At 36.0% G+C, this 27,157-nt stretch overlaps 4 protein-coding genes and 1 pseudogene across 11 annotated transcripts; 3 read left to right on the top strand and 2 right to left on the bottom strand.

The window, feature by feature from the left end:
* Positions 1–514: 514 nt before the first annotated feature.
* LOC147558804 (rhodanese-like domain-containing protein 8, chloroplastic) lies at positions 515–4,670 on the bottom strand. Of its 3 annotated transcripts, none has more exons than XM_086660482.1 (5): positions 4,417–4,659; positions 3,106–3,174; positions 2,935–3,010; positions 2,778–2,842; positions 515–2,419 (listed from the first exon to the last, which is right to left on the bottom strand). In XM_086660482.1, exons 1-5 carry the CDS (start codon positions 4,576–4,578, stop codon positions 2,330–2,332), a joined length of 462 nt encoding a protein of 153 aa, XP_086516608.1. In that variant the 5' UTR covers positions 4,579–4,659; the 3' UTR covers positions 515–2,329. The 3 variants fall into 3 exon arrangements, with proteins under 3 accessions (XP_086516608.1, XP_086516606.1, XP_086516607.1); XM_086660480.1 differs by having other exon boundaries at positions 515–1,946; positions 2,785–2,842; XM_086660481.1 differs by lacking the exon at positions 2,778–2,842 and having other exon boundaries at positions 515–2,450; positions 2,891–3,010; positions 4,417–4,670.
* Positions 4,671–8,912: 4,242 nt separating this feature from the next.
* On the top strand, positions 8,913–12,041 carry LOC147558803 (receptor-like protein EIX1). Its single transcript, XM_086659112.1, has 2 exons — positions 8,913–9,204; positions 9,346–12,041. Exons 1-2 carry the CDS (start codon positions 8,913–8,915, stop codon positions 11,934–11,936), a joined length of 2,883 nt encoding a protein of 960 aa, XP_086515238.1. The 3' UTR covers positions 11,937–12,041.
* Positions 12,042–12,189: 148 nt separating this feature from the next.
* LOC147558802 (rhodanese-like domain-containing protein 8, chloroplastic pseudogene) lies at positions 12,190–15,815 on the bottom strand (annotated as a pseudogene). 4 transcript variants are annotated; one of them, XR_015234438.1, is made up of 3 exons: positions 13,865–15,815; positions 12,672–12,806; positions 12,190–12,584 (listed from the first exon to the last, which is right to left on the bottom strand). The product of XR_015234438.1 is annotated as a rhodanese-like domain-containing protein 8, chloroplastic pseudogene, transcript variant X2 (transcript). The 4 variants fall into 4 exon arrangements; XR_015234440.1 differs by having other exon boundaries at positions 12,672–12,775; positions 13,865–15,734; XR_015234437.1 differs by having other exon boundaries at positions 12,190–12,806; positions 13,865–15,734.
* A 279-nt stretch (positions 15,816–16,094) lies between these two features.
* On the top strand, positions 16,095–19,982 carry LOC147558801 (uncharacterized). Of its 2 annotated transcripts, XR_015234432.1 has the most exons (8): positions 16,095–16,883; positions 16,985–17,269; positions 17,922–17,981; positions 18,056–18,265; positions 18,443–18,561; positions 18,698–18,795; positions 19,215–19,324; positions 19,408–19,982. XR_015234432.1 is itself a non-coding variant. In XM_086660473.1 (7 exons), exons 1-7 carry the CDS (start codon positions 16,644–16,646, stop codon positions 19,713–19,715), a joined length of 1,320 nt encoding a protein of 439 aa, XP_086516599.1. In that variant the 5' UTR covers positions 16,095–16,643; the 3' UTR covers positions 19,716–19,982. The 2 variants fall into 2 exon arrangements, 1 of the variants encoding a protein (XP_086516599.1); XM_086660473.1 differs by lacking the exon at positions 19,215–19,324.
* Positions 19,983–21,037: 1,055 nt separating this feature from the next.
* Positions 21,038–25,512, top strand: LOC147558800 (protein LATERAL ROOT PRIMORDIUM 1-like). Its single transcript, XM_086660472.1, has 4 exons — positions 21,038–21,320; positions 21,962–23,186; positions 23,498–23,815; positions 24,845–25,512. The coding sequence occupies exons 2-4, from the start codon at positions 22,517–22,519 to the stop codon at positions 24,883–24,885; spliced, it is 1,029 nt and encodes a 342-aa protein (XP_086516598.1). The 5' UTR covers positions 21,038–21,320; positions 21,962–22,516; the 3' UTR covers positions 24,886–25,512.
* The last annotated feature ends 1,645 nt before the right edge of the window (positions 25,513–27,157 follow it).

Genomic DNA, 27,157 nt, shown 5'->3' with positions numbered 1-27,157 from the left:
ATACTAGCAATCACTTATGTGGGTATAAACCATACGTTAAGTTTGTGGTCATCCAACTCCAAACCTATTGGCAATGAATGGAGATGACATAGACATTATCTTCTCGGTAAGAGACTATACCCTTTCCCATGTGGGACTATTCTCACACCGTATCATATTATAATGTAGTTCCCATAATCGTGTTAGGACCATAAACTACGACTATGTTTCATGTCAATATGTCATTTTGCATATAACCTAACAATTATTGATCCAAAAAGGAAAAAAATGGTAGTAAGAAAGAAAAAGATCTATCCATTGAAACAACAAAATATGTCTATATGCCCATATCCTCGTTTTGGGGAGTTTTCTACGTTATTGTATATACCTCACACTAGTGTCAGATATCAATACACGTATCAGCATTCATGTTAAATTTGTTAAACCAGTTGATTGCAGTACTGGTGGAACTTAAGGAAACAATCTACGGAATTGAAGATACGGCTTTTACTACAAACACAAGCACAAAAAGATACAAAAACATTTATACTATATGAATGAAATATAATGAAGTTTTTCTTTGAAGAATACAATTCAAAGAGTAACAAAATCAAAAGGTTACCTAATAGTTTTCATCTAACATTTTTATTCTTTCTGGTCAAGATACCGAATCCTTTTGCAACTCTGAGTCCCTATAAATATGCCACTTTTTGTATCTCTGGTGCCCTGGTAATACAGGTCTAAGCCTAGGAGCAGACATGCAATTCGAACAACAACATCCTCTTAATTCGTCCATACAAGTCTTACAGCATAAAAACAACAAATTGCAATCAAGATTCGCACAATTCCGATGCCTCAATTCATTCACTCTCTGCAACTCACATATATAACTTCTCGCAAACTTACTGCCATCATCACTCCCACCTTCTCCTCCATTTACAAAAGCCTCGGGCTTATAAGCAGAAGGCGGAAGAGATAAACGTGAATCGAAAACAAATAAATTACCAATCCACCCAATAGAACCTTCATTCTTGAGATAATTTGAAACACCACCCTTTAAAGTATACAAATTTGTGTACCCTCTTTGTCTAAGAATCGACGAATAAACATCGCAACGAATTCCACCAGTACAATACATCAAAATTTCTGTTTTTTCTTTATCGATACCAAATAAAGGATCATCTAATTCCACAATTGAGTTAGATAACTTAGATATGTAATCAGATTCAGATAACCCAAATGAAGTAGTTCTAAAACAATCAACATTAGGTCTTTTAGCTCCATTAAAATGACCTATATCCCATTCATACCCATTCCTCACATCTAACAAAACAAAACCCTTATCAGAATTTCCTAATAATTTCTCTTTCCATTCATTGGGTGTCAAAGGGATTGCTCTCATTGATGATTCAAGTAAAGGAAGATTAGAAATTCCTCCTTCAAATTGAACTAATGAAGGTTTATATCTCAATTTCAATCTTGGAAAAGCATGTGAATCAAATGATGGAGAAATTTGTACAAAAATATTAGAAAATTTTGGATCTTGTTTTAACCATTTAACATACCTTAATGAATCTTTAACTGGACCACTAAATTGAGCATTAATTCCTTGTTCATTTATGTAAATTCTACCATGAATGTTAAAACCCTGAAGAAAAGAGAGATGTTTTGAGACTTCATCTTCTGGGTTTTGAATATACACAAACTGGTAGAAATTAACAACTATGAAGTCATCTTCATCATAATCATAATCTTCATCTTCTTCTTCTTCTTCTTCATCAAAAGGGGAATTAGATTCAAACCCATTATTAGAATCAAGAGAAAATGAAGACCCACATTTGAATTTGTTCTCTTTTTTCGATTGAGAAGTAGTGAAGAAGGTTTTGAAGCTTAGACAAAGTGGAATGAAATGTGGGTTGCAACTTATACTTGTAATTTTGCCATTGATGCACAGTGAAGATGAAGCCCTATTTCTCCTTAGGAAAGCAGATTCAGGAAGTGTGTGCACACTGTATGAAGCTGCGCACCCTCTCATGTTCTATAGTTCAACCAACCTTCAGATGTGTTTCAATGGTGTTCATATTTTGCTTGTCTTGGTGGTTTTTTAGCTGTGTGACCCTGATGAGAGATGGGTTTTTTTGCTGAGAGTTTTGGAAAGGAGAGATTTAGAAGATATAAGATAGGATGATAGGTCACATTTGGATAAGAACCTCAAGAGTCAAGACCCTTTAATTGGTTTTGAGATGGTTTTTTTGCTTATTATTAATTGGTTTTGAGCCGTATAGTGCTATCTTTGCTTATTGTTAATTGATTTTGATACTGTTATTTGTAAGAATCAAAAGGCACAAGACTACTGCACAATGGAAGGTTGATAATGAGGCTTTTGTTTCGTGTATCCAAGACTCGCAAGCTTCTGTACCAGTATTCTCTCGGCGTCCGCCTGAAAAATCAAATAATGATATCATCGGAAACTATCAATAATCAAAAGCCCAACAATTTTGATTCTCAGTGTGATATACATCCATGGGGTTAGGTAGCTCCGTTTATCTTTCAACAGAAATGAAGTAGCTCCATTTGTGGGTCGACGTGTAAATTGAGACAGTTGGATCGTAAAAGCTCAGATAAAAATCTTAGGGTTGTTTATGGTAGGCCTAAAAGAACATCATTGTGTTTCATATATCTATATATATATATATATATATATATATATATATATATATATATATATATATATATATATTTATATAAAGAGAGAGAGAGTGAGAGAGAGAGAGAGAGAGAGAGAGAGAGAGAGAGACCTCAAGCAAAGGGCTGTTCTTGGGAATGTTGCAGGCTAGAACTACATTTAGTCCAGATTTCAGAGCTGTAAAAAAGAGTGGTTTTGCATCAGTATTATCAGTTAGAAACAAACTCTTCATCGTCTAGACTACCCGAATAGTAAAATACAAAGCATACCTACGCGGCGAGCAATACTTGAACCAGTGTTATCTGAGGCACCTCCGAGAATGGAAGTCACGCTCACAGCATTATTCTGACCGTGCACCAAACAATATGGGATTAGAAATCAAATTATGAGACATAAGCTGTAACACTTCCAGAATTGCCTCCATAGAAATGGCAACTTACAGGTCTAGTAGGGGCAGCTGCATATAAATGCCCAATTTTTGCCGAGTTGCAACCTATCCATGCATATATCTACAGTCAAATTGGTATCGGAAAATCAGATGAAATAATGCAAAATAAATTTTGTAGACGTAATAACTAAAAACAATGATAAATCTATTATCATGATATCATCTAAAGTGAAGTATGATTATATGACTACCCTCTCTCTCTCTCTCTCTCTCTCTCTCTCGTAAAAAAAAGTATATGACTACCCCCACAATTGAGTTGATGAAAGAACTGAACTCTATGCATACAGACATCAAATACAAATTATACAATAATCATATAAGTTCATGGACATCAGCTCCTACCTAATACAGTAATCTTAGAGAAGAAAGCCATGGACAAGCCCGAGTCCTACCTACAATCCAATAACCTTAGATTAAAAGAACCGATCTTTGATTTGTTTCATTTTTTAGGAATTGTTTTTTCATTTGGATTATGTACGGTAGCTTTAAGTAACTTACCCATATAGGTAATGTACCGTCAATTAGGTAATGAACCGTCATTTTTTAGGATTCGTTTTTTTCATCTGGAATTTTTAGAATCTTACATAAAATCCTAAGTTACCATCTCCTTGAAAATGTCTATTTTGTGCAGTAGACATATTTCTATTGGGTAATGAACCGTCAATTAGGGTTAACTTCCCGCACTCCCATTATATTCTTCAAGTTCTAAGGAGGGTGAAGTAAGTAGAATCCACATCCCACATAGCCATTCCTCATCCGATCTTAATCTGTTGTGTTTGAACGAAAACAGATAGAAATTGTTTGACATTCCAACCCTAGGTAAGAGAATTTTCCACCCATCAATCTGTCGCTCTAATTTTGTAAGCATTCTAATATCCTTAAACTTCTAATACTGATTAAGGAAAGGGAATTCAATTAAGTTTTTAATCAAATTTCAAATAGGTAACTGAATGTTTGACAATCTAAGAATTAACCCAATTTAGCAACCTAAAACCTGAAGTTAAAACACATTAACTAACCACTAATCAATCCTAAACCCATCTTTTGAATTGGAATCTACTCTATTCAAATTACCCAAATGAATCCATGCCAAATATCTTAATAACAGGTATTATGTTAAAGATTAAATTCCTTCAGAAGTTCAGTAGTTGAATAACCTATCAGTTAAATAGACTCTAAAGCAATCCCATTTAATACTAATAATATTAGGGCAAAAATAGCAGAACCAAAATTAGGGTATCATAATAGAACTGCAAAAGGAAGAAACTTTCCAGCGATTATTGAAGACGTGAACAATAATCACCTGTTTTTGAAGCTTAATGATCTGAAAATGGAAAGTTGTATTATTCATGTCTTCAGAAAAACATGTAATTTGCACACCATCTTCATCGCCATTACGTTGAACTGAACTTTGATTAGAAGAGGTAATAGTTAACTCGTTTAAGTCTAGGGTTTCAGAGGCCATTGGTGGTGTAGTGTTGATTAGAATTAGAACTTAAAAAAATCCCAACTGGTTGAGTTACTTGAAACCAACGAGGGCAATTCTAGATGGGCATTGGTAAAGAGCCTCCGAATTTCGCCATGAAGGGGCGCCCAAAGTAATAATTGGGGACGCCTATAGAGCCACCCTACCAAAAATCTAATCTAATTCTTTGTAATCCTATATAGTAAAACAGGTCAGTCGGTTACGTGAGGTATAAGATGATTGAAGGTTGCCTGCTGGAAAATTAACCGGTCAACGACTTTCTCTGGTGAAGATGATGAGGTGGCGAGAAGAAGAGGTGGCAGAGAGTGACGATGAGTTGGATTAGAGAGAAGTGATGACTAGGTAACGGTGTTATAACGGAATCTAAAAAAAAGAGTCATCTGGTTATTTTTGATAAAGTACGGAGCTAGGCAGGAAACTGGTCATAAAGTTGGGAGCTATTTGGGAATAACCCTTAACATTATTTACACGATAACTCAAATTCAATACCCATATAGTTTTAAAAAAATTCAATACCCATACATTCCGCCTCCTCTAGGTACCGAACCTGGGACTTGAAGGATTTTTCAATTTATGTCAACAATATCAACCACTTGGACAATCAAGTGTTGAATACCAAAAGTATCTTAACAATGTTACCAATTAAGGCCAACAACTGTAGTCCAGTTGGTAAGTGCATATACTCCGCAATACGAAGGTCTCAAGTTTGATCTCATGGAGTGCAAATCCAGGAATATTGAACTACTTTATAAACAAAGTAATCTTTGGGCTCAGAAGCAGTGAACCTGAATTATAATGATTGCGAGGGAGCACTCATATCGAGAAAGTTAAACAAAAACGAGAGAGAGCTAGACTACGAACACTGGGTCAATAGATCTCGAAATTCGAGAATGAACTCCGATACCCAAGCCTCCACCTATTCAAAAGGGAAAAAAAGTTAGCAGAGAATGTTTTTCTCACAAGAAGGACAATGAACGAAGTAAATGATATTAGAGCTTTAGGCCATCAATTTCTTCGGGCTTTAGACTATTAGTTACGTTAGGCTTTAGGCCGGTGGTAATTCAATAATGTTCATGCTTATTACATCGCACTGATGTATCAATGCCTTTGTATTAACCATTGTAGTCAATATTAAAAAAAAGTACCAATCAAGGTTAGTATAGGCCTCGACAGGTTTATGCGAGTCTTTATAGTATTTGCACATAAGAATTGCACAAATTCCCTCATATTTTGTATTTAGTTTATTCGAATTTGCTAAAGAAGAGTTCACCTCCAGAGAAAACAAAAAAATTTGAACAGTGTCCAAACCTTAAAAACAGCAGTATGTATTTTTAACTAATAAGATCAAATGCAATGGAGCTAATGCTTTTTTCAAGACGCATATTCGGCAAAATTCACGCTCAAGATTCTAGTTAAATTCAGAGCTTTAACAAAGACTATGGACAAGGGATAAATGGAGTATTCCTTCTTAAGGAGCTTATACAGTGACATTTATCTATTCATCATGTTAATCTTGATGAATGATGCGCCAGTATTAATTTTCAGATGCAAGTCTGCAGGGAAAACCATTTTTTGTTGATCGGAATGGTCTTAGAAACGCAATGTTTACTAATATAATTAGGGTATGCTAGAATATGTTTTATACCCTGAGTTGGGGTTGTGATTGAATATTCGAAGCATCTATCGCGTCTAACTTTCCAGATAAACCAAAGTATGGTAGAAAAGTGTATATTATTAATAGTGCATTGAGAGTCTCCATTTTATTATATCAAAAACCTCTTCATCTAGAGCTCGAACAAGTGAAGAAAGCGAGGCATAAACTATTCTAATGAGTATTCAATGGACAACATATAACAAATACAAGTACGTCAATATTGAAAGTGACCAAAAAAAAACTCATTCGTCACCTTAAAGATGCAAAAAAGCAACGTGCATTGGCAACCCCTCTATCACATCCAACATATGAGGAAATTACTTCTACGGTTTCATCGCATTTTTGTCGCTTATATCAACCGATCACAGAACCTTCCAGCAGACAAGTTAGCAAAATGGACTAGGATTCAAGATGAAGATATAATTTGGAATGATGTTCCACCTTTAATGTCTCATTTGTATTGTAATAGAACTTTGATTCCTAGCCCAATAAATCTGGACTTGGGGTGTTACATCAAGTTTAACCGATAAAGTTCAGTATTTAAGTTTAAATCTTCTTAGTTCTGGTTCTATAGACTTTAGACAAAGATCTAAAGCTTTTCAAAATTTTCCGTTGCGTCATTATATCTTTAATATCCAAAGTCCAATAAATCATATATTCTATCTACATTGTGAATCGAGCTTGGGATCTCTGGGGTTTTGATGTAAATGTGATACAACCTGAGCTAGCAGTTGTTGGCAAATCAAACCCATTGAGAGGGTTGATGAATAATCAAACTTAACGAGGTAGAAGACTTGAGAAAAGTCTCCGACTAATTTTATTGTCTCAATCTTTGCAAGTTTTGATGGACCCACACTTATTTATTACTCTCTTATATTGAAGTTCCTAGTTTGGAGGACCCATGGCTGTTCAAGGTGCATATTGCACATGGGAGATTTTATAGGGCCCCCTCATTTTGTTAAAAGGCCACCCCTTAGTGATAATTTAGCAAGTAAAATGGTTCATGGGGAGGCCTTTTAACAAAATTGGGGAGACCTTATAAAACTTCCCATTGCACATTTGTGTGCCCCTTCAAACACGCTCTTCGCTCTTCTTCACTTATCTTGTGTACTATTTTGTCTTTACTATCCATTAAGATAATGTTTCACCAAAAAAAAACTAAGATAATGCAAGGAAGAAAGTTAAACCACAAAAAAAAGACATCTAACAATTAAAATAAGTTAGGAGATAATTCATCAACCAAAATATTAACTTAGCTCCACACATCTAGTACTGATACTCTAGGCAAATTAATTAGTTGTGCACAAAATCATCGGTCGTGATCGAAAAGACTCATTCAAACTAATTTGCATCCAAAATAATTTGATCTGTTTGGCCTCAATATTCATAACAATTATGAGTAGAAGTCTTGGTGACTGGCTAGCATTGAAATTTCTACACAAAGAAGAAGACACAAAATACATTTTAAACCGTTTATTGTGAATAGTCTAAAAGACTTCAATAAACAAGTGAAAGAATTACAAAAAGAAAATTCTGAATTCAACATAACCCATTGAAAGGATTTAATAACAAAATTTAACAGACTAGAAAATCTTACAGATTTTAAAGAGTCTACAATCAATTATACTGGAATGACTCATTTACTCAAGAATTATAATCTAGCTCAAGTTTACACTTAGAAATAATGAGTCCATAAAAAATGGAGATCACTATCGATTCCCAAATTCATAAGGGTAAGGACTAAGCTACATAATTGATTGATCATAGTTAATGTTTACTATTTTATTACTAGTTCTGGGTAATAATGATCCATTTAAAACAAATTGGAGGCAGAGGGATGAACTTGCAAACGTACGCTTTTGATGCTTATACTACATCACATTTTTTTCATAAAGAGTTAAAACTTCCATATTTTTTAGGGGGAAACTAAACAGGTCAAGCCCCTTCAAACACGCCTGGCCTAATGGTGTACTAATATGCCTCTATTAAGATTACACAAGCGAAAGAAAACACAACTAATATCGGCGAGTCTTCCTTACTAGCATTGACATTTCTACATAAAGATGACATAATAAATCCTATCAAACAAAAGAAAAAGTTTCGGTCATTGTCATAACTTACAATGTCATAGCTTCGGTTAGTGTCAAACCCGTAAGGGCCATACACGTTACCCTATAGTCCATCATTTGTGTTCTTAATAACCCAAGTCCAATAAATCATATATTACACCTTCGTTGTGAACCGAGACTAGAATTTTGGGGTAAATGCGATAGCAACTGAGCTAGTAGTTGTTGGCAAATCAAACCCATTGAGAGGGCCCATGAACAATCAAACTTAACAAGGTAGAAAAGTCTGAAGACTTCCCAAGTTCCAATGGACCCATACTTATTTATTAGTCTCTTTGTGGCCATAACATCTTAAAAATATTATGCCCCACAGAGAATTGATTGGTTGTAAAGAAAGCAGAGTCTTGAGACTAATTACTGATTGAAGGTCTTGTTGACTCAAACATTGACAATTCAGCTGAAAAATGTAATACAGTAGGAGAGATCCTACCACGCCCAAAAGCTTTAGATTTTTGTATGTTTGTGTATATATATATTAACAGTTCCTTTTGAAAAACACAGTTAATTTCTAGTTTTGATTTCATTACTTAATAATGGAGTCGAGATCTATTTCTCTAATGTTCTTTCTTGCTTCATTTTTATTATTCAGACCAGATTACAACAACTTCAGTTTTGGTTTTGTTTGCAAGGAAAAGGAGAGACGAGCTCTGTTGTCCGTCAGACAAGATTTAAATACTTCATATTTGGATGAAAATGGAAATAGTTATTATAAGAAGAATGTGTTATCTACTTGGGATGGTAAAGAATGTTGTAATTGGACAGGAGTGGTTTGCAATCCGAAAACGGGAAATGTTGTTGAACTTCATCTTCAAGACTTATCACTAGGTGGTAAGTTAAATTCTTCTCTGCTTGAATTAAAACATTTATATCATTTAAACTTAAGTTTTAATGAATTTGAGGATATTAGTATACCTTCTTTCTTGGGCTCCCTCCATAATTTGAGATATCTCGATCTTCATAGAGCAGGTTTTGGTGGAATAGTTCCTCAGGAACTTGGAAACTTATCCAATCTTCATTTTCTTGATATTAGTAACAACTACCTGCTAGATGTTGGTGATCTTCAATGGCTCTCTCATCTTTCTTCTCTCCAACATCTTGACATGAGTTACCTGAACTTAGACAATGTAACTCATAAGTGGCTACATGTGATTAACATGCTCCCATCTTTAGTCGAGTTACGTCTAGCTAACTGTCATCTAGATTCATCCATAGTACCAACTCTTCCACACATAAACTTTACATCTCTTTCAATTCTCGATCTTTCTTATAACAACATGAATTCTTCATTATTACCTGCATGGTTATATAATCTTACTAGTCTTGAAGAACTTGATCTAAGTTACAATCATTTCTACGGACCGATTTCGAAAGATATTGGTTATCTGACTTCCATGAAGAGACTGCAATTATGCATTAACCACTTTGAAGGGGAAATACCTGCATGGTTATATAATCTTACTAGACTTGAAGAACTTTATCTAAGTGGAAATAATTTCTACGGAACGATTTCAAAAGATATTGGTTATCTCACTTCAATGAAGATACTGCAATTAGGGGGCAATAAATTTGAAGGGGAGATACCTAGTACATTAGGAAATTTGTGTAAACTGCAGATGATAGACTTGTCATATTGCGAACTCCTTGGAGATATATCTGGATTTTTAGTAAATTCATCTGGATGTATCACCAGTAGTTTGAAGTTGTTGTATTTAACAGATAACAAACTTTCTGGCCCTTTGCCTGAGGAATTGGGGAAATTACAGAATCTCGAATACCTCAGTCTCAATGATAACTCCTTTTCTGGTTCAATTCCTTCGTCGTTAGGGAGATTATCATTGTTAAGGGATTTACAACTTCAATATAATGAATTGAATGGATCATTGCCGGAAACAATAGGGAATCTCTCAAGTTTGGAAACATTCATATTCTCTGATAATAAATTACAGGGCGTTGTAACTGAAGTTCACTTCGCCAATCTCCGAAGACTAAAAAGATTAGAAATTGATTCAGTGTATTTGAAGTTAAATTACAGCTCTGCTTCGAGACCTCCCTTTCAACTCGAACGATTATCATGTAGCAATTGTCACATAGGGCCTCGATTTCCTCAATGGTTAAAAACTCAAAAAAAAATAACATATATTGATTTATCCAACACAAGAATTTCAGGCATGGTTCCTTCTTGGTTCTGGGACATGTCTTTTCGAATGGAACATTTAAATCTAGCCCAAAATCGACTCACTGGAGAATTTCCAAAGTTCCTGAATATGAGTTTCTCGATTTACGTATATGCAAACTTGAGTTCCAACCATTTTACCGGGCCACTACCTCGTGTATATAATGTTTCACTGCTAGATCTTTCTCACAACTCCTTATCTGGTCCTATATCCTCTTTCCGATGTCATCCAGAGTTTGGCGAAGTGGATAGATTAGAAATTCTTGATCTCTCAGACAATGCTCTTTCTGGAGAGATTCCAGAATGTTGGTTTAACGCATCGTATTTGGCATTGCTAAAGTTGGAAAGTAATGAGTTAACAGGAAAAATTCCAAGCTCTATTGGTTCTTTACTTTATTTAAAATCCTTGCATTTGGGTAATAATTCTCTATCCGGTGAACTACCTCAGTCATTGCGAAACTGTACTGATTTAATAGCGATTGATCTTGGTGATAATAAATTCAGTGGGAGCATATCAACATGGCTGGGAGAAGACTTTGCGAAGCTTATACTTCTTAAGTTGCGCGTAAATAAGTTTAGTGGTGGTATTCCAGAAGCACTTTGTAACCTCACTTCATTACGAATACTGGATATCGCTGATAACAACTTATCAGGATTAATTCCAAGATGTTTCAGCAATTTAAGTGCCATGGCCTTGAAGCAAGAACCGATGGACGATTTTAGCATCTCCATTAATGGAGCCTATCACGAAACCGCTTCACTGGTGACCAAAGGAATACAATATGAGTATAGTAAGACTCTTAGACTTGTTACAATGATGGATCTTTCTACAAACAATTTAACCGGGGAGATTCCACATGATCTAACAACACTTCACGAGTTACGATATTTGAGCTTATCTGAGAATCATTTTACAGGAAAGATCCCAGACGAAATAGGAAAGATGAGCACATTGGAATCTCTTGATTTCTCAAGCAACAAACTTTCTAGCGTAATTCCTCAAAGCATTGCAGATTTACATTCTCTGAATCGCTTGAACTTGTCATATAATAACTTATCAGGAAAAATTCCTACTAGTACCCAATTACAAACTTTTACTGAACTGAGTTATGTTGGTAATATTGAACTTTGTGGTAGTCCACTCAATAACTGCAATGAACAAGCTGAACCACCAGCATATGGTGGAGGAAAACAAGATGTTGATGGCGAGGACGATGATGATTGGCTTGAGATGAAGTGGTTTTATATTAGTGCAGGAGTGGGTTTTGTAACAGGTTTTTGGGGTTTCTGTGGGGTGTTATTATGGAAGCAATCTTGGAGACATGCTTATTTTCGATTCATCACTTCTGTGACACAAAAACTCTTCAGCTTTTGTGCATGGTAATTTGGAAATATATGTCTTTTTTGTGTAATTAGGTCATTAGTTCGAATCTGATGACTTGTTTTAACCACCTCATATGAAATATACTAGTTGAAATGTTACAAGTTAGCATGTGTGTTATCAATCGTAGAAGTTGTCTTTAAATTCTACAACCGTGCCGGAAATTATTTTTGAGCGAAAAATTTCACGGCCCACGAAAAATAGTGGAGAAATTTCCCAGAATTTTTTAAAGGAAGGAAAATTATAAAACCCAAAATTTGGGGATAATAGGAAATTATAAAACCATAATGTTATTCCTAGCTTTTCAACAAAAAAAAAACTTATACAGTGACTTGATGACTTCTTATTATAAATTCCTCATTCATCGGCCCACGCCTTCTTTGAGTTCCATTCCAACTCAATCTTCATAAGTTAAAATGCAATATCACCGAAATTTTAAATGTTCGATCTTCTCTACTGGACTCCCTGTTGGCTTCTTATGATGATTCTTTTATTAAATCTTCTCAAGTATCTTCGACAGCATTCATGGTACATAATAATGCAGGCACAGATATTACAGGAGAATCAACACTCTCCTATACCAGATCAATAGATGAAGGAGACAGGAAAGTAGTTTGCAAGACTCCGGATCGTGGCTTCACACATATTCAACTGGAAAGGGACTCACTCAACATATAAACCAAATTCAGCAACCAATAAGCAAATTCCGCAGACTGCTAAATTTTTTAAATCTCTTACCTTTATGTAAATAGATAACTAGCAGCTGGCATTAGGAATAATCCGAACAAGACTAATGTTTTTTTTTGCTTTCCTAACTCCCTCACCATGGCCATCTATGTGAGCTTCAATTATAATGAATAGATAAACGATATGCTGTCTCAAGAAAAAAAAAACATATTCATCAGATGTAGAAAGCCAAAATTGGAGATCGCTTTGTTTGCCATCAACTGGATTTTGTGAAGCTACCCGCATTTTATTTTTCTTGTTTGTTTCTTTCTAATGTTAAACATAGCATTGATATGGATCAATGCCCAGTAGTCCCACATCGCTTGGCAAAGCATCTGGATTTTTGATTCTGCAGTCTTTCATGTTGGTGCATGTAGTTCATTTTATGTAGTAAAGTCGATTAGGATCAGAGACAGTGATACATCTAGAACAATTACGTGTTCAAAATATAGTTACCAACTACCAAGAAAGTGTTGCGAGTGGCCATGAATCTAGCATGCTAGATAAGAGCAAGGACAGGAATACTGTACCCTGTTTTTTAACCCTACATTGATACCGCTTTTAATATATGTTTTCCATGTCTGGTACATATAATCATGTCGGATAATCAGATACTAGCAATCATTTATGTGGGTTATAAACCATACGTTAAGTTTGTGGTCATCCAACTCCAAACCTATTGGCAATGAATGGAGATGACATAGACATTATCTTCTCGGTAAGAGACTATACCCTTTCCCGTGTGGGACTATTCTCACACCGTATCATATTATAATGTAGTTCCCATAATCGTGTTAGGACCATAAACTACGACTATGTTTCATGTCATTTTGCATATAACCTAACAATTATTGATCCAAAAAGGAAAAAAATGGTAGTAAGAAAGAAAAAGATCTATCCATTGAAACAACAAAATATGTCTATATGCCCATATCCTCGTTTTGGGGAGTTTTCTACGTTATTGTATATACCTCACACTAGTGTCAGATATCAATACACGTATCAGCATTCATGTTAAATTTGTTCAACCAGTTGATTGCAGTTCTGGTGGAACTTAAGGAAACAATCTACGGAATTGAAGATACGGCTTTTACTACAAACACAAGCACAAAAAGATACAAAAACATTTATACTATATGAATGAAATATAATGAAGTTTTTCTTTGAAGAATACAATTCAAAGAGTAACAAAATCAAAAGGTTACCTAATAGTTTTCATCTGACATTTTTATTCTTTCTCGTCAAGATACCGAATCCTTTTGCAACTCTGAGTCCCTATAAATATGCCATTTTTTGTATCTCTGGTGCCCTGGTAAAACAGGTCTAAGCCTAGGAGCAGACGTGCAATTCGTACAACAACATCCTCTTAATTGCTCCATACAATTCTTACAGCATAAAAACAACAAATTGCAATCAAGATTCGCACAATTCCGATGCCTCAATTCATTCACTCTCTGTAACTCACATATATAACATCTTGCAAACTTACTGCCATCGTCACTCTCACCTTCTCCTCCATTTACAAAAGCCTCGGTCTTATAAGCAGAAGGCGGAAGAGATAAACGTGAATCGAAAACAAATAAATTACCAATCCACCCAATAGAACCTTCATTCTTGAGATAATTTGAAACACCACCCTTTAAAGTAAACAAATTTGTGTACCCTCTTTGTCTAAGAATCGACGAATAAACATCGCAACGAATTCCACCAGTACAATACATCAAAATTTCTGTTTTTTCTTTATCGATACCAAACAAAGGATCATCTAATTCCACAATTGAGTTAGATAACTTAGATATGTAATCAGATTCAGATAACCCAAATGAAGTAGTTCTAAAACAATCAACATTAGGTCTTTTAGCTCCATTAAAATGACCTATATCCCATTCATACCCATTCCTCACATCTAACAAAACAAAACCCTTATCAGAATTTCTTAATAATTTCTCTTTCCATTCATTTGGTGTCAAAGGGATTGCTCTCATTGATGATTCAAGTAAAGGAAGATTAGAAATTCCTCCTTCAAATTGAACTAATGAAGGTTTATATCTCAATTTCAATCTTGGAAAAGCATGTGAATCAAATGATGGAGAAATTTGTACAAAAATATTAGAAAATTTTGGATCTTGTTTTAACCATTTAACATACCTTAATGAATCCCTAACTGGACCACTAAATTGAGCATTAATTCCTTGTTCATTTATGTAAATTCTACCATGAATGTTAAAACCTTGAAGAAAAGAGAGATGTTTTGAGACTTCATCTTCTGGGTTTTGAATATACACAAACTGGTAGAAATTAACAACTATGAAGTCATCTTCATCATAATCATAATCTTCATCTTCTTCTTCTTCATCAAAAGGGGAATTAGATTCAAACCCATTATTAGAATCAAGAGAAAATGAAGACCCACATTTGAATTTGTTCTCTTTTGTCGATTGAGAAGTAGTGAAGAAGGTTTTGAAGCTTAGACAAAGTGGAATGAAATGTGGGTTGCAACTTATACTTGTAATTTTGCCATTGATGCACAGTGAAGATGAAGCCCTATTTCTTCTTCTTAGAAAAGCAGATTCAGGAAGTGTGTGCACACTGTATGAAGCTGCGCACCCTCTCATGTTCTATAGTTCAACCAACCTTCAGATGTGTTTCAATGGAGTTCATACTTTGTTGGTCTGGGTATGTTTTTAGCTGTGAGACCCTGATGGGGGATGGGTTAGTTGATGGTTTTGGAGAGGAGAGATTTAGAAGGTATGAGATAGGAATAGGATGATAGGGTTAATTGGTCACATACTCACGTTTGGATAAGAAACTCAAGACAGTCCATTTGAGGTTCTCTCTTTGTTTTGTTGTTAATTGATTTTTGAGTAATGGATTGTTAATTGATTGAGTAGATCTTGGGTAATTGATTCGAGAGGGGAATGATCCAAAACAAGAAAATACGATCAATGAAAGTTGCAACTCAAAAATTCAATAACTTTTGGTTGGTGTAGTTACCAAGTTGGTTTCCACTTCCAAGATCAAGAGTTCAAGATACAGAATCATATACTTTAAAATATGTTGACATTTCAAAAAAACAAAAAATTGTAAGTCAAAAAGGTTCCCGGTGAGCATTACCTTTTAGCCTTGAAGTTGCTCGATGATTACCTAGGAGTCCCCTAGAAAAATACTTTCTTTCTATCATGAACCATGACCAATTTGATTCTAGTTGTGTAATTTAATCTTGGTCTACTAAATGACATTTGGTGGTTGAAACTCATTCAACAATATGTTTGCCAAAATTGATTTAATATAACCACACTGTCTATCTCTAACCCTGCACTTTGTAAAAGTTATAGTGCTCTAAGAAAGGTGAAAGAGTCGATTGTTTCCCTATTTTGAATGAGCTACGAGCGAACAAAGGTATTTTAATGAGAGCAGAGAATCTCTTGCACGTGAGATTCCTCACAGACACACTTGATCCAAAAAACTTATTTCTTAGCAACTCGAGCCTTTAAAAGCTTTTACAAATTGACCGTGTTCCATCCACTTTGCGGTCATTGTCGAATGGTTTCCCTAAATCGTCTCGTTTGATAACTGCACATTTGAGTTCAGAATGAGTCATTTCGTTCAATCGTGGCTCATATACTCAACCTAGAAATTGGGTTGTGTCATTCAGACGTGGATCGTGTACTCGACCCAAAAATAGGATCATGTCGTTCTATACACATGGTTCTTATACTCGACCTAGAAATGGGTCCGTCTCGTTCAAATGTGGCTCTACTCGAGCCGTGCCATTTTCGTGCCGCAAAGGCTTCGCGTAACATAGGCGTGTCCATGTTTAGTTTAGACCTGTCGTTGCCCGGGAGATAAACCGTTTCTCTCTCCTCCTATTTCCAGTATTTCCAGTGGTTCAGGTAATCAGGTCTAGAGAGAGAGAGAGAGATAGCTCAATTTCGCCTCCTTATCTTCCATTGAAAAGCTTTGCCCTAGAAGAAGAATTCGAGAATGAGTTGTTCAGTAGCTACTGGTTCATCATCCTTCCTATCATTCTCTTCTTCTTCTTCTTCTTCTTCTTCAAGTTCTATCTTCTCATGTACTCGATCCACTTCTTCTTCTTCTTCTTCATGTTCCCCTCATCTTCTTCGTTTCATTTGTCGAAACCAAAAATTAACCTCTACCCATGACTTCAAATTCGTCCTTCATGATGCCCTAGATGCTTCCGGACTCAACACAACCCATGCAAGAGTAAGTACTAATAATGTCACCCATTTTCTCTTTCTAGTTTTGATTCTATTTAACTATTTGATTTGATTTGAATTGATTGATTGATGAGAAATTTTGAACAGGTAGCGAGAGAGAATTTTTGTTCTGAGATTCTAGGGTTAACAGAAATTGAGAAACAAACGAGTATTAGCATTAATAGAAAGATTAATTTGGCTAAAACAGCTCTTCATATTGCTGCTGAAGATGATTCATTGGTTTCTCATTCATCTGTTCCTCTTCCAATTGATTCATTCATCCAAAGACTTGATGATCTTTCAATGGGATTCTGCAGGACTTATAAATCCTCAATTAGATCATCTCCTGAAGTTTTCTTGGAGAATCTTGATAAGTATCTGTACAGTCACAGGGTAATCTTCATTTTCTTTCCCTCTACAAAAAAAAAAAAAAAATTTAATCAAAGATTTAGAAGCAAAATCATAACTTGAACCCATTAGTGTGATTTCTGGTGTTAAGAGTTCATAGTGTAATAGTAGATATTCGTCGATGTCGATTACCATTTTGTAGATTGATGAAACTAGCTAGTCTAACTCTTATAAGAAATAGATTGAACCAAAGTCTCCCCCCTCCATTTTGTGGATATATTATCAGCATGAAGTTTCGCTCTGTTCTTTGAGTTATTTCCTAGTGTTGGTTACTTAGCTCTAGTTTCCGGTACCAAATGTCATAGTTAGTCCCATGTTGGTTGTAGGAGGGGGTGGTTGTCACTTTATAAGTGTGAGGGAAAGCCTCACCTCATTAGCGAGTTTGAGGTGAGAGAGATCCAAGACCACTAGGGGAAGGAAGGGCCAAGACCAGACCCACACCAAATTTATGTGTAGGGTGATCCAGCAACATCATGACTTGATACATTTAAGGTTTAGTCTTTGTATTTCTTGAGATGCCATACTTCATTCGGGCATCTGGTAGAAGAAATTAGGGACTGAGTAACATAGTCCGATTAGTTATTTCCTTGCAATGTATTGCTTCTAGTTATCTACTATATGGTCTCATCTTTTACAGGGTTTCCGGAGGGCCAATGTCCAAAACCTGCACGAGTCAAATGCTTTATATCTCAATTCGGTATGTTTCTCTAGACTATTACTTTATTTATCCAAGAGTTAGTTGTCACTTGTATATGGTGACATTCTTAACAGGTCTTGACGCGTCGTTCAGGCTCTGCAGCTATGCTTGCCCTAATTTATTCCGAAATACTAAAAATGCTACGTCTATGGACTGTTCTGAATTTTGATGCTGAGATTTACTTTCCTCATGACGTTGATAGTCTTCCTAGAGGGTTTGACAAGCAGAAAAGTAAGGTCTCTGATCAACCACATATATTGACGACACAGGCCCTCCTAGTGGAGGTATGTGCAAATTTTCTGCCCAGAGTATCATCAATTTTGGGTATTCCTTGCTCTTCTTGCAATAGATTTTTCGTACTATATGTTGATCTTCTTTGTAATTTCTACTGTGTTATTCTTTTCTTCATGGATTTTTTGCTTAAAAACTTGTTTTGGGGCTTATTCTATGTTCATGTGTAGATCTTGAAAAATCTGAAACATTCTTTCTGGCCATTCCAACATGATCCTACCAAGAGCTTATTCCTAAGAGCGGCACGTGCTGCCAAGTGCATCGATGAACCAAACACAGGAGAAGAAAGGTCTTGTAACAATCTCACTTTGCTTCATGTTCTCTATAATTTTTGCAAAATACTTAAGTTGGATTGCAATGCCTCCACTATTTCCTTTTTTTCTGGTCCTTGTCCATTAACATAAATTTATCTTGTTTCCATTCAGCGCCTTCGAACGTGCGTCTGCTAAAGCCGCTCAACATAGGCTGGAACGTGGTGTTTGGACTAGCGTGAGATTGGGGGATATGCGGCGTGCTTTATCTGGTATGGATGTAATACACGTCTCAATACCCCATATTGTCTTCGATTTAGGCACCACCCAGACCCACTAACCTAGTTCTACATGGTACAAAACTTTCTCTTTGGCACGAGCATGCCCTAGACCCACCCCAGGCTTCTCACCTGACCAATCTAAGAGCCAAATGCCTGGCCAATATGTAAGACAGGTATTATGTTATGACCCAGATCTAGAAGGTCCTCGTTGCCCATAAGCTAACAAGGGACTAAGTATCTCAGCATAAAACTTCCGTTTCGTGTCAGGTATTAATTGCTTATGTTTTGATCGTCTAATAATCAATAAATGTTTGTTTCTTGTAAGTTTTAGCAGAGTTCTTGGTATATTCCATTTCTCACTCCATACTTTTGGGACTTTGGCAACTGTTACTAATATCTGCTGGTTTTAGCCTTTTAGGGAGATGTTATGACATGGGTTTGTTCACAATATTAAAGACTTCAAATACTAATTTCCACTTGATCCCTATGATGTGCGAAAGGAAATTAATACCTTAGTATGGTACACACATAATGTGGATCCCTCTGTGAATTCTCTTTGTTTTGTTATACTCTTGGGACTTAAACTCTATTTCTATTTTGCAGCTTGTGAGCGGCTTATCCTCCTGGGGCATGACATCGATGAACTGAGGGATTACAGCGTTCTTCTATATCATAGTGGATTTTATGAGGAGTCTCTTCATTACCTAAAACTTTATCAGTCTTCAACTCTAAATTCTTCACCATCAGAGGAATCTAACGAGCAAAATGAAACCTCCGATAAACTTAGAGACGAGGAAACTGCTGCTGTGGAGAAATTACTGATTCGATTGAACCTCATTTTGATGGATGAAGGTTGGACTAAATCCTCAATTAGCCGAAACTCTCTTGGAAATTTCTCTGAACCATGGTAATCTTTCAAGAAACCATTACCAAATTGAATGCTTTGAAGATCATGAAGGCTACAGCAATGGCAGGAATCAGGTGAGATGAAAGTTCATTGCAATTTCGTTCATCCTTGTAGAATTCTCCAAGGGTTTTTATGATCTTGGTTAGGTATCAAATAAACTGGTCGAAGCATGTCTGTATGTAAAATAATGTGAATTCAATATCCCAAATCATGTGCAGAATTGCTTCATTTGGTTTTAATATCTTTATCTATACATTTTGTGTTTATCCTTCAATATTGTAGCTGGAGAGAAAATAGTGAGACAATGAATGGGGAAAAATTGAACTTGCTGAAAAAACAGGGTGCCACAAAAGAGGCATGTCTGATGTCTCTGACTTAGGGGATCCAAAGTAATTAGACCTAATAAAAGAGAATTTTATGATATCCGAAATGTACCATGTTTCAATAATTTTTTTTTTTTTTCTGGACTCCATATGCTAAACTACACACTATTATCTCAGCCACACATTTACTTCTCTAAATGTATTTGATTGCCCATATACTAAACGATGCACTATTATCTGGACCAAATCTATTTTTTTTTGTTGTTGACAAAGACCAAATCTATTAGATTGCCCAAATAACAAGGCTAGAATAGCTTAATAGTAAGGTACTACCGACTAACTTAACAAAGTAGAGAACGGAAAGGAAAGATGGAAGACCCCTGCCGGCGACCTTCAAATTTTTTTTCTCTCTAATTTTGTTGTCTCTCTAATTTCTTTTTTTTTTCATTCCTCTCTCTAGATTTGTTCTAGAGAGAGAAGAGAGAGAAAAAAAAAGTTTGAAGGTCGGCGACCCCTGCCAGTGAAGACGATAATGTGGCGTGTTAGAAATGATGTGGCAGAGAGAGAAAATGAGATGGAGGAGAGAGAGTAACAGAAAGTTAAAGATAACGGAAAAAAGGGGCTATACAAGAATTATTGCTAAAGTAGTGGGTCAGGCAGGAAGCTGATCACAAAGTTATGGGTCATTTGGAAAATAACCCAAAATAAAGAGATGGATGGATCACATAGAGGAGTGGCCCATCATTACTCTTCCATTAGTTACTTAAAAAAGTATAAGTACCTAAAATAAACAAATGTTAGTGAAAACATAAATATGATTAGAGTATATGTTTACAAAAGTCTTCCTAATAGAATAGTAAAAGAGATTTAAGAATAATGGTCATTTTTTTTTTTGAGTAAGAATAATGGTCATTAGAATATAACATAAGTATTGAATCAAATTCTAGAAAAAGGGATAATATGGTGTAGATTTTTATAGAAAAATTCTAGAAAAAAAGAAGAAGATAATCTTGTGATTTTTTGGGGGATGGGGCGGCAGACAGACCATTAACAAATAGAAATGAGTGAAAGCAAAAGTTTGAGAAGAAGTGATTATTAGGAGCACTTAAAATAGTTCACTCACTCACTCATTTTACTGCCCACCCCCACTTACCTTTTCTCTTTCCCTCCTCTCTTGAGATACATATAGAATCACCAAACCACATAATACTTCTAGAGAGAGAGAGAGAGAGAGATGAGTGTAGAGAGAGAGAAAGATAGTAGCTGTTGGTGCAGGTAATTATGTTGTATTTGTTGGGGTCCCTCCTTATAATTAAAGGACTCCTAGTTGGAATAGGATTTCCCTTATTCCTTGCTTGGGAAAAAAATAGAAGTTTCTATTTTTTCAAGCCTAAAAAGGAATTCCTATTTCTTTTGGTAAACCTCCCTATTTATCATTATAAAAGAGAATGAAAGGGAAGAGATTATACACAACAACTTCCAGAACAAAGAGAAGTCAGAGAAAGAGAGATTTCTGAAGTGGTTCTTTCAAGAGAGATTGAAAGAGCAGAATATTGGTTTGAAGAAAAGAAGATTATTAATCTTGTGAAGCAATTTAGTTTGTGGTTATCTTCTTCAACCTTTAGTAATCTAGGATTTGTTCAAATCCTAAGGAGTAAGAGATTTTATTTCTTTGTTTCTTTGTTCAGTTTATCCACCATAGGTTTGGTGAAGAGTTGTCCAAGAGTGTTTCTACACATCTTGAAGAATTGTGTAACCCATTATTTAATTATAGTGGAAGATTTCTGGACTAGGTCCCGTGGTTTTTTACCTTCTAGTTTGGAGGGGTTTTTTGCCACGTTAAATAATCTTGGTGTCTCTACTTTTACTTTCGCATCGTTTATCTTCATATTCCTGAACAAGTTAATTAGGTTATTTTTCCGAACAGTATTTATGTGTGGTGGGAAGACAAGTCATAGTCAGTACTTGTTGAATGTGGGTTTCTTTTGCAGAAAGGCTTTAACCTCATCAATTCCCTCAGTAACAGTTATCAGATACTCAGATAAATAAGAAGAAGAAGAAGAAGAACAGGAAGTAGTACTACCACTGAAACAAGAATCCCCACCCCAGAAATCACCACCTTCACTACTAGATTTCCAATCTCTCTCTCTCTCTATATATATATATATACTCTGTATTAAAGCTTGAACAAGTAGTAGTTGTGGCTACTACTAGGTGGTTATCGTCAGATTCCGGAGCTTTTACAGATTGGGTTGCTTCTTCTTCTTCAATTGATGGCCTTGCTGATGATCTATCTCTAGGTTTTAACGCCGGACCTTCTTCTGCTGGTGGTGGTGATGTTGATGCTGGTGTTCCGGTAGCACCACAAATAGTAGTAAGTGGCAGCGGTGGAGGAGGATCTAACAGTGGTGGCGGCGGCGGTGGTGGTATTTGGTCATCTTCTGTTCGATCAATTAACTACAACCTTCCAGTTTTACACGAAATGGGTGTGGTGGGTCTTCGCAGCGACGTTCTATTTGTAGCCCCTGCTTCTTCATTTCACCATCTTCATCATGATTCATTCATCTCCGACCACCACCACCAAAACCAGAACAACCACCAGTCAATTAACAACGGCAACAACTCTTCAACTTCCGCCACCACATTGGGAATTGGTGGTATACCTCTTCTTTCATCATCAACAACACCTTGTGGTGATGGGTCTTCTCAGTTGTGGCAAAACATCAATAATTACCCAAATAAAAAACCCTTCTTGATTAATCAAGAAAATTCTCCCAATCTTATCAATAATAATAACCCTAGTATTGCTTCAACTAGAACTTGTCAAGATTGTGGTAACCAAGCTAAGAAGGATTGTAGTCATAGTCGTTGTAGAACTTGTTGTAAGAGTCATGGGTATGATTGTTCTACTCATGTTAAGAGTACTTGGATCTCGGCTGCTCGGAGGCGTGATCGTCTCCCTGTTGCCTCTGCTGATCAACCTGATGCCGGTGGTGGCGCTGGCAGCATTGGCCGTGGTGGCGGTTCTTGTGGGCCTACTTCTGCTGTGAAAAAACCAAGACTTGTCACATCTCAAACAAGTACCACTCCTTCTCATACTTCAACTTCCACTCCCCCTAGAAGTGTTGATACCACTTCTAGTCATCATCAAGGTCTCTATCTCTCTCTCTCTCTCACTATATATATATATATGGTATATTAGGCCCGGGCGCGGTCAATACTGTCGTGCCAATGCAACGATGAACACATAACAAGCTCAAGTATGAATCACACCATGTGTGGGTTTACCTCGGTAAACTATGCCATGGTTGTGTTTATAGACGGTGGTCGTGTCGATAAGGCAGTAATCCAATGGAAAATTTTACTAGATATATTTGTCTGAGCTATATAAATGTGTGTGTGTGTGTGCGTATAGATATAGATGGTATTTGAATTAAATGTGAGTTTGAATGATGATCTATAGATGCAAGTTTCCGGGAGGCATTGCCGAGGCAAGTACTAGCACCTGCATCTTTCAAGTGTGTTCGTGTTACTTCGATTAGCGATGGGGAAGATGAGATAGCTTACCAAGCGATTGTAAAGATCGGTGGCCATGTTTTCAAAGGATTTCTATATAATAAAGGACTTAATTTAGACAAGGGTCTCCCTGATATAGCTAAGTTGCATTTGAGTGGTGAGGGTGGTGATGGTGGTGGGAGGAATTGGGCTTCATCTTCGTCCCTAATGGTCGATCCTTCCAATGTATATGCCACTAGTGGAAGTGGGCTGCTTGGATCTGGAGGTATAAATTCCGTAAATACAATAAATTGATGAATATAATGTTTGGGTATGTAGTTGATTTGTGAGATGATTTTAATGATAGCAAGGGGATTGAAGTGTCACATTATATTTTCTGTTAGCTTATAATGAATATAAACTCGAATAAACGTTCTTGTAAAACATGTATCTTTCTTCCTTCCGTAGATTTATAATAAGATTTTAGCCTCATGATTCTTCGAATATCCGCTATTCATTTCTCTATATAGCTGGTATCTCTCTAAAGACCCGTAGATGTTGGTATGTTACTAATTTACTAGTTTATACTTACATTTTAATCCGTACTAGTGTAACTAGAGATATGATATGATTTCTAAACGAAAACCCACATATTTTATAGTCATCCTGATTTTAGTTTGGTACTTTGTCTTTGTCATTTCTTCTCGACGTTTAATTCCTTTTCTTTGATTATTATGCTTTTGTTTTACTCCCCAACTAGTCCTTAAGACAACTAGTTTTAGCCGTAGTCATAAATTGCAAGTTATTGTGGATGATTTCAATAGTACGAGGACAAAAATATGTAGTTATAAAGTCACTGTCATTTTATTGACAAAGTAATAAAAGAACTATTATGTGAATGTCTTCTTTTACCTAATCTTTCCTTCTACGATGTTTCCATTGATGCAGACATTTTGCATAATTGCATCTGGACTTAACAGACGAACAAGACTCGTTTGGTTAACTTTTCATGCTTCAGTAACAATATTAATCTACTTGTTGGATCTATTTTCCTTTCGCTTACTTTTTATGAGCATTATAATGACATTGATAAATGATATGTCCAAAATGTATAAATTTTGTGACATTGATTAACTATCAACATCGATAACTTACGTTGTTCTTATATTTGTTTAGCTTGTTTTTATATTTGTTTCGGTTAACGCTTTTATAATCCAAAAAATTAAATAAAATCAGAATGAAGTATTGTAGTGAATGATTTATTTGATATTTTGCTAATTGATCTATATCCTTTTTTATGTTTCTTTTGTTTCAGATCTGAAGTCCTCATTTTTCAGCCATCTACATATCCAGTGAAGCGCACAACTACATAAATCTATGTTTTCTCGACGAATATCTCACGACATGAATATAAAGGATTGAGAAAGTTTCGTCCTTTATGTTTCATGTTAATAAATTATGGATATGATGATTTGGACTTCTAAACTTCGGTACAGAGCGTCGAGAAGTCTTACAAACAAAAGAGAAATTATCGGGTCGAGAGGAAATGAGAAATATTCGGTTGAGAGGAAGTGAAAGATATTCGGCCAAGAGAATGTTAAGATATGTTTGCGCTGATGTGTTCGGGTTGATGAGGCAAACTGAGACAGCCCTAGTTTTCTTACTACCAGTTGTCTGTGGAGGTAAAAAGAAAAGAAGCAAGCCACACGAAATTGATGGATGGCGTTTCTATCAACAGGTTCATCCTGATGAGTTGAAGATTGGTGTAAGAAATGTAGGAGTATTCTGCATCCTTATACTTCTTACACCCATCTTACACCTTATACGTCTAGGGTGTCCGGTCGCATTTGAAACTGATACCAGGGACCAGGTAAAAGAATATGCAGTTCCAACTATACCAAAAACCGTAATTGAAATATATCGATATAACTTATTGTATATACTGTTATTTTAGCATAATGTCTGACTGCTAGTATGCTACCATATCTAGATGCGTTTGCTTGATCTACTCAAAACCAGCATTTGCCATGCTATTATTGATCTGGACATTCTTTTCCATGTATGACCTAGGCCTAGCTGAATTTTTACAGCTTCAACTAACTTACCTAGTTATTTGTCTTGGTGTATCTGGGAACTAGGTTTTCTAAGTGCAGAAATTTGGAGCAGACCTGACTCTAATATGTCAAAATTTCATTATTCTATATTCAGCCCCAATTCGTCTATAGACGTAAAGCCTTGGACTTCGGGCCCGAGAATCATCGTTTGTTAATTTGGTTGTTTTCAACTGAAAGAGGCGCCCCCACCTAATGGACCTCGGCACGGGGCCCAAATGAAAAAAAAATTGTAGACGCTTACGACCTCCCTCTGTGGCTTGTGGTAATGATACCTCTTGCATTGCGACTTTATCAGAACGATGTTGTCCATAGATCAAATTCTCTCTCTCTTTCTCTCTATCTCTCTCTCTCTCTCTCTCTCTCTATCTCTCTCTCTCTCCCTCCCACCCTCTCTGAAAGATAACTCCCTTCGCCAATAGTCTTTATATAGGTTTCCATATCTAGACGAAGAGATCTCGTTATTTGGAACATGTCTTCGTCTGAAAAAACTCATACCAAGAAATCCTCCTGACTTGGGTTTCTAGACGAAGATACTTCGTCTGGATATGGAAATCTCCAAGAGGAAAATTTATCTGGCTCCCCTTCGCCGAAATAGATATGTGGGAGAGAGAGAGAGAGAGAGAGAGAGGAGGGAAAAATAAGATATGTGGGAGAGAGAGAGAGAGAGAGGAGGGAAAAATATGATGGTGGCCAGGTGGTGGTGGGAAGAGGAAGAAGAAGAAATAATATATCTTTACATGAAGGTTGTAGAGGGACGACTTTCTACTAGCGATGTTACTGGAGAAAAAAAAAAGGTGAAGAAAGATGAAGCATATAAAAAAGAAAAAGAAAATGAATTACTTACAAATACGTCGTAAAGGTAATCCGAGAAAGAAGAAAACGAAATTTTCTGACCCTTTGATGCCAAAATGTATCGTCCGACACTTATAGGAGCTAAAATGACTTGTTGGTCACAAATGAGAGCCATAGAGAAGAATACCAAATGAGAGCCATAGAGAAGAATTAACCTTGAAATTTGAATACCCTTTTAACCATTTGTCGAACAAGAGAGAGTATATGTAGGTAGAGCTTTCGTTTTTGGCACGTGAGATGTGTGGTGAAGGTGACAGCTTTGATTAGTTCTAAAAAGATGAGAAAACTCAAAGTTTAAATGGGACGTTTGCTTTTTTAACATGGTGTTTATCTCCAAATGTTAGAGAAAGATTTTTGAGTCTGGTTACTTATAGCAGCCTTGAATCTTTGATTAGATTTAGGCTTAAGTTTATGACATTAAGATATTCCTTTGTCTTGTGTTTACTTCACTCTTTTTTTACACTAGGTTCCTTTCTTATTAATTTTGTTCAAAGTTTTCAAATATGTGAAAAAAAATCACTATATAATAATTTTTAGACGTCATGCTGTCAAAGTGACTTTAGATACTTCCTATTCAGATGTTTAGTTCTGTATGAAAAACAAAAATATCTTAGTGGTGTTGGTGTAACACATATTTCGCAACTACGAGATTGTGACATTGA

The sequence above is a fragment of the Eschscholzia californica genome, unplaced genomic scaffold (assembly GCF_041429995.1).
Source record: "Eschscholzia californica isolate CP2 unplaced genomic scaffold, dmEscCali1.0.p SCAF_2, whole genome shotgun sequence".
NCBI classification, from domain to species: domain Eukaryota; kingdom Viridiplantae; phylum Streptophyta; class Magnoliopsida; order Ranunculales; family Papaveraceae; genus Eschscholzia; species Eschscholzia californica.
This window is presented reverse-complemented; position numbering and strand designations above follow the sequence as displayed.

Excerpts from the sequence above, each read along its gene's own strand:
- LOC147558800 (XM_086660472.1), top strand. The coding sequence starts at position 22,517 with ATGGGTGTGGTGGGTCTTCGCAGCGACGTTCTATTTGTAGCCCCTGCT. Across the intron at positions 23,187-23,497 it reads CACTTCTAGTCATCATCAAG|ATGCAAGTTTCCGGGAGGCA; the intron begins GTCTCTATCTCT and ends GATGATCTATAG. Across the intron at positions 23,816-24,844 it reads TGGGCTGCTTGGATCTGGAG|ATCTGAAGTCCTCATTTTTC; the intron begins GTATAAATTCCG and ends CTTTTGTTTCAG.
- LOC147558804 (XM_086660480.1), bottom strand. The coding sequence starts at position 4,578 with ATGGCCTCTGAAACCCTAGACTTAAACGAGTTAACTATTACCTCTTCT. Across the intron at positions 3,175-4,416 it reads TCATTAAGCTTCAAAAACAG|ATATATGCATGGATAGGTTG; the intron begins GTGATTATTGTT and ends ATTTGACTGTAG. Across the intron at positions 3,011-3,105 it reads CAGCTGCCCCTACTAGACCT|AATAATGCTGTGAGCGTGAC; the intron begins GTAAGTTGCCAT and ends GTGCACGGTCAG.
- LOC147558803 (XM_086659112.1), top strand. The coding sequence starts at position 8,913 with ATGGAGTCGAGATCTATTTCTCTAATGTTCTTTCTTGCTTCATTTTTA. Across the intron at positions 9,205-9,345 it reads TCTTCAAGACTTATCACTAG|GTTTTGGTGGAATAGTTCCT; the intron begins GTGGTAAGTTAA and ends TTCATAGAGCAG.
- LOC147558801 (XM_086660473.1), top strand. The coding sequence starts at position 16,644 with ATGAGTTGTTCAGTAGCTACTGGTTCATCATCCTTCCTATCATTCTCT. Across the intron at positions 16,884-16,984 it reads TCAACACAACCCATGCAAGA|GTAGCGAGAGAGAATTTTTG; the intron begins GTAAGTACTAAT and ends AATTTTGAACAG. Across the intron at positions 17,270-17,921 it reads AGTATCTGTACAGTCACAGG|GGTTTCCGGAGGGCCAATGT; the intron begins GTAATCTTCATT and ends CATCTTTTACAG.